This window comes from Mus caroli, unplaced genomic scaffold (assembly GCF_978045245.1).
Source record: "Mus caroli unplaced genomic scaffold, Mus_caroli_1 scaffold_18, whole genome shotgun sequence".
NCBI lineage: Eukaryota > Metazoa > Chordata > Mammalia > Rodentia > Muridae > Mus > Mus caroli.
In genome coordinates, this window is record NW_028227273.1 from 70,056,994 (window position 1) to 70,067,877 (window position 10,884).

Below are 10,884 nucleotides of genomic sequence, written 5' to 3' on the forward strand. Positions count from 1 at the left end.
TTTGTACAAGGTCCAGAGGAGTAGGCGGTGCCCTCTAGCCTTTGGGTGGATAAGAATGGATAACCTTGTTCAACGTATGTCCCCTGACTCCCTGAGCCCACATCTGAACCGCCACCGAGGGTGAGTCACAGAATTTTTTTGGCTTCAGCATTGCTGGCTCCAGCTGCCCCTAGCATGCTGATGTTGCCGCAGCCCTATCAGCCATCAACACCTCAGTGTGAATTGGCTGGTCTCCCTGAGCAGGCTGGCAGGGACCCATGGTGTGGGTGGCAGGGCTGGGCACCTCATCTATCTCTTGCATAGCATGAAGATGCCCAGCTGGGATGCTGGGTGTGAGTCTGGCACATGGTAGGCACTCAGTAAATATTTTGCTGAATGTTGAATCATGACTTTGAGACCGGACTCTTCACATGCTAGCAACTGGGCAGTATCCTGTGGTCCCGGGGAGGGGAATATTTCTCCCAGAGCTTGTACCAGGAAATCTCCATCTAGCTTTTGGGGCGTCCTCTGACTCCCACAGAGCCCTTCTGCTGGGGGCTTCTTCTTGGTCACCCATCTCAAAGAAGGCAACATACTGGGGATGTGCCTGCCTCTTAGGTCCCCAGGACAATGAGTCAGGAAACCGGGAAGGGCAGAGGAAATGTAGAGACAAGATGCTGCAGCTCCTGGTCTCCAACCTCGTATCTTCCACAATCGTGTATTCATTCGACAAACATCAACTGAAATTGTTGCATCCAGTATGCAGTGGGCAACAAGCTTGGATCTGAGGGTGGCTGGGGAGATGCCCTTCCCCTCCAGCAGTCACAGCACACTTGTAGGCCCATGCTTCTGCCAACCTCTGAAGTATGTCAATGTTATCACTCAGCTGCCACCCCTGGGAGACGTGAGCTTCCTATGTGGTGTGAAGGACCCGAGCCTCATTCCTCACTGGGTGACCCTAGCTCAGGGCTTGCCAAATAGCAGGGGCCCAAGAAATGTTTGTGGAATGAGTTGGGGTGACCAAGGCCCTCCGTGTCACAGGGAGTAGGTTAAAATGGTGTGGGAGCAGCTGAGGGTGCAGAAGTGGCCCTGAGGGGCATGTGATTAGATGAGTGAGTGCTCCCCCCACATTTGCTCTATAACCTCCGGGGTGTCTAGGGAAGCTGTCCTCATCTTGGCTGCTCCTGTAGTGACACCCACAATCATAGGAGGGGAAGAATGCACCACTGGGGTTCCTGAGGCCACACATTTTGCATGTTTGGGGTGGGGTGGGGCAGGGGTTCTCTGTCTCATCTTGCCTGCAGGTTAACCCTGGCCTGCCTGCCTCCTTCCCCACACAGTGGCCCATAGAACACACCATAGTCTATTTGCAGTTCACAGTGCCCAGGCGAGGTTATGGGGGTGTCACCTTGCCAGAGAGAGGGATACATGTGCTAACTGGGCCTAATACCACCTTAATCTCAAACAGTTGGGGTGGGCAACACAGGGACCTGCAGGGCCAGCTCTGGGCAACTTGGAGACCCAGGTCAGGGAACTCCCAAGAGAGCTGCGGCTGGCCCAGAGGTGGGAAGAGATCAACCTCTCTTTCTTTCCCTGGGTTCAGTGTTACTGTAGCTGTTCCCACACTTATTCATGGTCTTTTCTTCAGAGTAAGCTTTGTGGGCTGTCCCAAGGAGGGTCAGGCACCTCCGATCCTGCTGGGGGGCCACTAAGTTCCCACGTCAACCCAGTGAGCAGCCATTCTACGACCTCCCCGAACCAGCCCAGGTTTCTTGGGTGATGAGGGAGCTTGGGGACGGCACAAAGTGGGGTGCAGAGCCTTAGACTGCAGTACTATTTTCACTGAACCCCATTTCCTCCACAGCCAAGTCTGAACCCAGGATCTAACCCTGGGGAGAGGGATACATTTGTTTGGGATGATGTCGCTGGTTCCTGCTTGAGGTGAGGGTGTCATGAGTATAGGACACTTAGTCAGGACAATCCACACCAGCCTACAGCACCCAAGCTTCCCAAAGCCCAGCTCCCTGGTCCTTTGTGTGTGTGTGTGTGTGTGTAGGTCCCATGGTGTGAACGTGACCACAGGGTTAGTTCTTCCCAAGTGTGTGTGGGGCGCATAGGCTGTGGCTCCTGCTTTGGGGTTGGCCTGCTCCCTGGAGTTCAGGTGAGAAATGAGTCACCGGAGGGTCACCTACAGTGACAACTGAGAGGAAGTGCCAGGGACAGCTTGGCCAAATGGCCAAGAGGCCATTATGCCCGTCCCTTTGGGGCCTGAGTCACAGCTTTCGGGGAAGTGGGCTAACGGGATTCCAGGGCCCCAAGTGTCTGTCTTGAGTCATGGAAGCAACCAGGGCCCTGGACATGGGCCGTTAAGGAACAAGGTCCCTCTGGCAACCCTAGATATTCCAGACTGAGTCACTTCCTACCCCAAACACTCTGCAAACTACAGGGCTCTTTCTCTGTTTACCTGGGAGTCAGTGTTAAAACCATGCCCTAGGCAGTCAGCAAGTCTCTACTTGCCCCCCTCACCCCCCCCACAGGGTGTACCCTGGGCACACAACTGATCTGGAGACCCCCATCCAGTCTCCTGGTAGCATCCCTAGAGCCCAGTAACTGGTTGCTTCCTTCTGGCAGCCCCACCTCCTCCTTGACCCACAGTCTGGGTGGCCCAGCCTCAGCCACCTGGGGGACTGGTCCAACAGCATTCTTCCTCACAGGATAAAACCTGGGGCGACCTGTAGGGAACCCTACACACTACAGCCACCTGTCCTGCCAGTCTCAAGCAACACAGCCCTTAGGTCCTTTGAGCTGGCCAGCAGCCTTGCTGGGTCTCCACCCATACCAGCAATGGTGATTTCCAGACCTCCCCCAGCACTGGGTGGGGACCAGCTTAGGATCTTAATCCTTCTGGTGCTGCTGACTTCCACAGGTGAGCCCCAAGGGCCTGCTGCTGCTCCTCCCCACATCCTCTCTTCCCTCCTCCTCCTTCCCACAGTCACCTCCTCTCCGCCAGTTCAGCTCAGCTCCTTCCCTTGAGTGCCTTCTCTCTTCTTTCTTCTGTTGCCTTTCATCATCCGCTCCCATGCCTCTGTCTCCGTTCTCCTTCCTCTGGCGTGTGGTCTGCCTCAGTTTCCCTAGCAGCTATGAGGATTGAATGCATGTGAGTGCTCTGGTCTCAGTGCCTGCTCAGGAGCGCCTCTCACCGCTTCCCTGTGTCCTCCATCTCCTGTTTCCTCTTCCTCCTCTATTTCCATCTTGGGTCTCCTTCTGTTATGGAATAGGAAGGCAGCTGTCCGAGTTTTCATGGGAGCTGGGAGAGAAAACCTGGGTGCCAGTGTGTGTGTGTGTGTCCCAAGCACTCTTCTTACTCATAGGATGAAGGGATGAAAACTGGTGGGCTGGGAGGCAGGGGTCTGAATATGTTTGTCCCAAACAGGGTGTGGAGGTACCCGTGGCCTGTGGTATGTGTGTGTGTGTGTGACAGGTGGTGGGGCAGCGAACAGTGCTGGAGGACCCAGGCTGAGTCTGTTTGGGAAGGTGGGGGAGTCCCCAGGCATGGGGCACAGGGCTCCTCACCACCTTCTTTATTCTCTTGCTCTCAGCTCCCATCAGTGCTGCCACCATCCGAGGTGAGTGTGAGCAGGTTGCCTGGCTGGGTGGGGGTGGGGCTGTGGTGTGGACAGTCTTTGTATCTGACTCTATAGGGTAGGTCAGTGTGGGGACCCCAATCACAGGGGAGCATGAGATTGAAGAGGAAGGGATGGATACAGGCAAGAAGAGCTGTGTGGGTGGGTGGGGCTTAGGAAGGTGATGAATCTAGAGAAGGGAGGACAGAAGGGTGAGGGACCAACAGAACCAAAAAAATAAAGGTTAAGGGGGGTGTGAGGGAAGGCCAGATAAAGGAGAGAAGAAGGCAAGGGCCAGTCCCTGATAACTAAAGGGGACAGGGACAGGGACAGGGCAGGCAGGCACTCTCCCTACAGCAGCAGACTGTGCTGGGCACATGCTGTTCTAGGCACAGGTTTGAGGCCTTGCAGGGGGGTTGACAGGCAAGTCAGAAGACAATTGTATCTACTGAGATGACAGAAGATGCCATCCCTTGTGCCAGTGTCCCCAGACTGTGGGAAGCCTCAGCAGCTGAACCGGATTGTGGGAGGTGAGGACAGCACGGATGCCCAGTGGCCCTGGATTGTTAGCATCCTCAAGAATGGCTCCCACCACTGCGCAGGCTCCCTGCTCACCAACCGCTGGGTGGTCACAGCCGCACACTGCTTTAAGAGGTATGTGGACTCAGGCTTGCTTTTGACTGTCCCAGACCCAGGCTTTCTGCCTCAGCCTCTGGGCTGTCCAGGCCTCTATTCAGGGATCTGGACACCATTGTACTAGACACTCTCCATCTCTGACATCTTGTTCTCTCTCCTTCCAGCAATATGGACAAACCATCTCTGTTCTCAGTATTGTTGGGGGCCTGGAAGCTGGGGAGCCCAGGCCCAAGGTCCCAGAAAGTAGGCATTGCTTGGGTGCTGCCTCACCCCAGGTATTCTCAGAAGGAGAGAACCCATGCAGACATTGCCCTGGTGCGCCTGGAACACTCCATCCAGTTCTCTGAGCGGATCCTGCCCATCTGCCTACCTGACTCCTCTGTCCGTCTCCCTCCCAAGACCGACTGCTGGATTGCTGGCTGGGGAAGCATCCAGGATGGAGGTGCAGTTCCCCTCTAACTCCAGAGAGGTCCAGGATAGCTAGGGACAGAGGGTGGATGCCACTCAGATACGGATTCCAGGGATAGGAGAAGGTGGAGACCATGTGTACACTATAGAGGCAAGAAAAGATGATTTGGGGACTGGAATAAGTGAACTCATGAGAAGCCAACTGCCAATTTTTAGGTCATGTCTAGTTGAGTCTTTGACAGTATTTTAAAGCAACAATAGAGGCTTGTGGTAAGGAAGAGGATAAGAAGCAGGAGGAGGGGAGGAGGGAGGGAGGAAGGGAAAGAGGGAGGGAGGAAAAGCTGGGCATGGTGGCATACATCTTTAGTCTCAGCATTCAGGGGGCAGAGGCAGGCAGAACTCTGTGAGTTAAAGGCTAGCCTGGCCTACAGAGAGAGAGAGAGAGACAGAGACAGAGACAGAGACAGAGACAGAGACAGATAGACAGAGGAGAGACAGAGACACAGAGAGAGGCAGAGAGACACTCAGACAGAGACAGAGGGACAGACAGAGAAGTATTTGCAAAGCTATTGAGACAAGAATGAGAAGTGATGGTGGACTGGCAAGATGGAAATGTAGCCAGCACATGTGAGAATAGTCACCCCTGCTGGCAGCATCTTGAATAGCAAGCAAAATTCCCAGGAGGAAAGGCAGTCTATTTCAAACCAAGTCTGGAGGTTTGGAAAATGTCATCTACAATCAAACCAGATGAAATGCAGAGTTAGAAGAGAAGCAAGAAGAAGGTAGGTGGTAGCTAGATAGACAGGCAGAGCCTGGGACAGACAGAAACTGGGACAGACAGAGCCTGGGATAGACAGACAGACAGAGCCAGGGATAGACAGACAGAGACTGGGATAGACAGAGACTGGAGTAGACAGAGCCTGGGACAGACAGACAAAGCCTGGGATAGACAGAGCCTGAGATAGACAGGCAGAGCCTAGGATAGACAGACAGAGCTTGGGATAAGCCCAGACAAACATTAGTCATCTGTGGAAGACAACAAAGCCGAGACCTAGAAGACAGGGTTTGCAGGAGAAGCTGAGCACTGACAACAGGGAAGGAACAGAGCCTGGACCTGGGTCGAGAAGAATTGCTCAGGCATGGGCAGGCGCTGGAATTCTTCAGTTGCTGCCTTTCCTTGGGTCCTCAGAGTAACCCCAGGGAGGGTGTGGGGCAGATCAATTCAGAACCTAGGGGGTACCAACACACTGCCCTTGCAGGAAGTACAGAAACACCACCGTGTTGTGTAGCCCTCCGTGGGCATCAGGGAGCTGACTGAAGACAGAATCTCGAGCTATGCATTCATGTTTGAATTCAAGAGGTGGAGAGCCTGGGATTAGAGTTTCTTAAAGCAGATCCACCCACCTTTGAGAAATGCTGCTGAGCAAATAGAGGGGACTAGATGCTCACACCGTGCCTGACTCTCTCCTTTGTTCCCAGTGCCCCTGCCCCACCCTCAAACCCTTCAGAAGCTGAAGGTGCCCATCATCGACTCTGAACTCTGCAAAAGTTTGTACTGGCGGGGAGCTGGTCAGGAAGCCATCACCGAGGGCATGCTGTGTGCTGGTTACCTGGAAGGGGAGCGGGATGCTTGTCTGGTGAGTGCCCGTCCTTTGTCTGCCCCATCTGGGAAGCCACCATCTCTATCTAAGAGTCGTCTCTCTAAGAGTCTCCCCGGGGACATCCTCTCTCACCTCTGGCTGGGTCCCCTTTAGCCTGTCTGGGCTTTTTCTTGTTTATACATGGGGTTCTTGTTTATACATGGGCTGCGTACAGAGCATTTCAGCAGTAAAACGCAGGTTGACAGCTGTTATTCTGAGGAGGGCCCAGTGATTCAGAACCCTGACCTCCAGGGCCAGTCCCATGACTGAATGAAGATGGTAGGATGGTGGAGCAGTTAGCCCTGAGGTGGCCAGCATACCGCCTGGCTGTAGGGCCCATGTTGCCAATGGACTTTCTAAACCTGCAAAACAGAAGCAGTGTCATCTCCTGCTCCTAGTGGTTGTGGGGAGGGCTCGCCACCAGAAGTGGTTCTGTTTGGAAAGCCTGTCCTTCTAGGGCCTCACAGAATGGTTGTCTCAGTACTGCCGCATCCAAGGACGCATTGCCTGTAGGTGTGGCTTTCCTGACTTCCCTTCTTCTCTGCAGGGCGATTCTGGGGGTCCCCTGATGTGCCAGGTGGATGACCACTGGCTACTGACTGGCATAATCAGCTGGGGAGAGGGCTGCGCGGAGCGCAACCGGCCCGGTGTGTACACCAGCCTCCTAGCTCACCGCTCCTGGGTGCAAAGGATCGTTCAAGGGGTGCAGCTGCGCGGGCACTTGGCGGACAGTGGGGACACAGGAAGCTCCTAATCTGGGATCTGAAGATGAGCAGCCTCCTGCAATTCTCTCTGCTGTAAATATGTCTTCTACCTCCGGGGGGCGCCCGCGGCCTGCGCGAGAGAACAAGGAAGTTCTGGAACCGCCCACATAGAGGACCCACCCCTCAATCGAGGACTCTGTGTGTGTGTGTGTGTGTGTGTGTGTGTGTGTGCCTCTGTGTGCGTGTGTATACGCGCGCACGCGCGCGAGAGAGCAATGATTTTTTTTTTACAGTTATAAGTAACCATGCCCACATATTTATTCCAGTTTCAATAAATTATTTATTCTTAGTTCCTGTTTCTTTTTTACACCCATGTATGGGAAGAACTCAGTTGGAACACAAATGCTGGGATCATGTTGGTGTGAGGCTGCACCTGGGCCTGAGCACAGCCCCTGCTCGGCCCCCTGGACAGGTCACCCTTGCTTTTGCTAGCCTTTTTTCTGAGGCAGCAATAGGAAGGAGACAGGAGACTTTGGCCTGAGCACATGGCTGTGCTATACTGAGGAGGGCAGGGTTGGGATACCCATCAAAGAAGGACTGGCTACCAGGGGTCGGGGTGGGGGTGGGGGTAGGGTGTTGGCTACTCTTGAGGCCAGATCTGGACCTCTCCCCCACTGCAGGACTCAAAGCAAGCTGCTCTTGAAGCAAATTGTCCAGGCCAACCTCTGCCAGACCTTGTCTCCCGGTTAGGGTGAGGGGTTACACCTTGCCGGTTGCTGAATCCATAAATTCCTCTCCACCAAGGAGGTGCAAAACATTGAGGCGGCAGGCCTAAGTCACCTCTCCTCTCCCCCTTGGAGCACAGTGATCGAGGCTATGAGAGGGTATCTGACTTCCAGAATGTCTGGGACCAAAGTCTAATGCCCTCAGCCCTGCATCCCAGGCCCCCTCCCCAGGCTGGGGCTGTGGACTTTCCCCATCTGCTCCGTGGGGTTGCTAAGCCACTAAAACTGGTTGAATGTGCACTTTATAGTGGTTGATACCGGGAGATTCACCCAAAACAAAGGCCAGAAAACAGCCAGCTCCAAAAGTTGACTAAGACAATCTTCACGAAACAATGTCACCAGGAATAACAGAGGTGACAATGAGAACACTGTCCAGGGTTGTGAGTGTTTCATGCTTTGAGGAGAGTCCAATCCTGAAACATTTGTTCCCACTGTTCCAACCCACGCACATTAGAGGAGGAAGTCAGGGCCTTTTCCACATGAGGCACTGAGCCGCACCTGCTTGTGCTGTTTTGATTTCTTTTATTTTGTTGTTAGAAAGCAATGGATGTTGTTTAAAAACAAACAGCTCAAACTGGCCACCTGCTTATAAGGGATACAGCCTGGGAGTGCTTGGAGACTGTCCCAGGTCCCAGCACCTGCCTCTCTGCTTGTGACCTAGTGTTCCCTGTCTGCAATTGTCCCTTGTCTCCCCACCTTGAGGTATCTCCCAGCTGTCCCTTGCTGGCCCCCTCTCCTTCCCCCAGGGCCCTCTCTATCTCCTGCTGGTTCCTGCTCATTCTGAGCTCAGGCTCTTACCTTGCCCTATCTTGGCTCTGGCCCTCTTTTTAATTTTTAATTTTATTTTAAAGTATTGTGGGTATTTTGCCTGCATATATGTGTATACACCATGGGCATGGCTAGTACCTAAAGAGACCATGAGAGGCCATAGGCTGTCTTAGGACTGTAGTTGCAGGCAGTTGTGCATCTCTATGTGGGTGCTGGGAATTGAACCCAGGTCCTCTAGAAGAACAGCCAGTGCTCTTAACCACAGAGCCGTCTCTCCAGGCTCCCCACCTCCCACCCCTGCCATGTGCCTCTATATTTCTCCTTCTCCTCTAGTTTCCCCCTTTCTGTCCTGTTTCTGTCCTTCTCACATTTTCATGTCCTTCTCCATCCTGTTCCTCTCTCCCCCAACTGCTGTGTGTCTGTCTCTCACATCTTTCTTCCAATATCATCCTTACTGAAGGAAGTACCTTCAACAGCTACCTGCAGTCCCCAGCCGGTAGCTTGATAGGCTGGTGATATTTGTCTATGGCAAATCTCTTTTGGTAACTGAGATTATAGGGGGCTCTGCAATGCCTCAAATGGAACTGTAATCTAATAAAGAAAAGCAAGCCGGAAGGGCTTAGGACATGGCCTTCACTGAATGGGGTTTCTGAAGAAACTCCTAGAACATTGCAGGTTTACGACTGGCACGTGAGAAAGGACTCAGACTTGCTTCTTACTTACTCTGGGTTTTATATCCTGGCTGGCAAGAGGCCTTACCTAGGCTCCAGTGAAGGATTCCCCGCCCGTCTCATCTACCCCAGAATTCCTAAGCTTTCAGTCCTGCCCATCACTGGCTCAGCACCAGGCTTTCAGGCAAGATACCCCAAGAGATGACCAACTGTCAGAACTGTGCACTGTTGTTTCTGGAGACACGCCCCTTCTGGGCTGGCACCAGGCTTGAGGCTTTTACTTCTCCCAACCTGAGTCCCAGGAAATCCTCACTTTGAGGTCCATTGCCTCAGTGGTCTGATAGTCAAAGGGAAGATAACGACTTTCTCTTCAGAGCATTGACACTTCGGCCAAGGTGGTGATGGCATAAGGGGTCCTGCGAGTCCAGGGCTCAGGGAAGCGTAGGGCATACAAAGGGGAGTTGGTGCACTGGGATTTTCTTGACCCCTCCCCACATAGGGACTCTCTAGCAAGTCCCAGGTCCTACACAGTCCACCAGTTCCTGTGGTTCCTGCCCAGCTCAGAGTGTTAGATCATGTCTCCAGGACTCACTGGACACGTGTGCCTCTGGCCTAAAAAGGGAGTGGTCTGGGCATGTCCTGCTCTGGATAAGGGGACATAAAACTTGCTGAGGGCTGCGGATGAAGACCTTGGTCCTGAGGTCTGGGTGCTCCCCTCCCACTTTGCACCTGGCTCTTTCCTTGACTTTTGAACTCTTGAATGTGGGGCAAGTGGGACTGTGCCACCAGACAGAAGAAGCTTAGCTGCTTGCATTCTAATGCTAATAGGGTCCCCAAAACTGTTTGCATGGGAGAGCCTGCTGCACTGCTAGCCTCTGGGAACCTAGCCCAAGTTAATTCTGATTGGTAAATAAAGATGCCAGCAGCCAATAACTGGGGAGGAGGGACAGAGGCAGAGTGTGGGGTTCCCAGGCTTGGGAGGAGGAAGAAGAGGAGGAGGAGGAAGAGGAGGAAGAAGGAGGGAGACACGAAGGCCTCCACGGAAGAAGAAGACTGTGCAGGAGGGAGAAGCAGGGCCTCTGTGTAAACGGGCCAAGAGAACGTGGCCCAGAGGGCTGCTCAGTTGGGTCAAGAGCAGGCAAGATGGACACAGAAACTAATAAGTAGTAACTCGGAGTTCTGGGTGGGCGGTGATTTCGGCAGCATGGAGGTTAGGCTTGCTATTGTGCTGTTTGAGGCAGATTAAGACCTAAGGCTCTGTGTGTGGCTTTCATTCTGGAACATAAACCATTGATGTGGGCAGTAACCCCACACCTGGATTTATTATAAATATTATTAAGGTTAATTAGGCTCACACCCCAGGGAATCTCAGAATTGAGAATGGCAGATGTGGAGCGAGCTCCCTGTCAGTCATGAAGAGACAACACCTGAAGTCATTCCCCATGTAAAGAGAGCATCCCTAATACCTCAGCCTAAGCCAACAGGAAGCATCTACCCCTGGTCCCACCCTACTCACAAAATGTTTATAAAGTCCCTGTCCTCATGGAATAAAGTGCAGGAGTTACTTCACCCAGGATCATCTAAGAGTGGCTGTTTTGCTGAGCTGTAGCACTCTGGGGAAGAGTTTTCTCTTTCAAGCACTCTCATGGCAGCCAGCCACCCCTGCTGCT

The 10,884-nt window shown here is 53.3% G+C and overlaps 1 protein-coding gene across 1 annotated transcript; it reads left to right on the forward strand.

The window, feature by feature from the left end:
* Positions 1-2,722: 2,722 nt before the first annotated feature.
* Positions 2,723-7,142, forward strand: LOC110284317 (brain-specific serine protease 4). Its single transcript, XM_021150035.2, has 6 exons — positions 2,723-2,905; positions 3,579-3,605; positions 4,085-4,256; positions 4,403-4,680; positions 6,126-6,283; positions 6,834-7,142. The coding sequence occupies exons 1-6, from the start codon at positions 2,824-2,826 to the stop codon at positions 7,038-7,040; spliced, it is 924 nt and encodes a 307-aa protein (XP_021005694.1). The 5' UTR covers positions 2,723-2,823; the 3' UTR covers positions 7,041-7,142.
* Positions 7,143-10,884: the final 3,742 nt, after the last annotated feature.

Excerpts from the sequence above, each read along its gene's own strand:
- LOC110284317 (XM_021150035.2), top strand. The coding sequence starts at position 2,824 with ATGGTGATTTCCAGACCTCCCCCAGCACTGGGTGGGGACCAGCTTAGG. Across the intron at positions 3,606-4,084 it reads CAGTGCTGCCACCATCCGAG|TGTCCCCAGACTGTGGGAAG; the intron begins GTGAGTGTGAGC and ends CCCTTGTGCCAG. Across the intron at positions 6,284-6,833 it reads GGGAGCGGGATGCTTGTCTG|GGCGATTCTGGGGGTCCCCT; the intron begins GTGAGTGCCCGT and ends TCTTCTCTGCAG.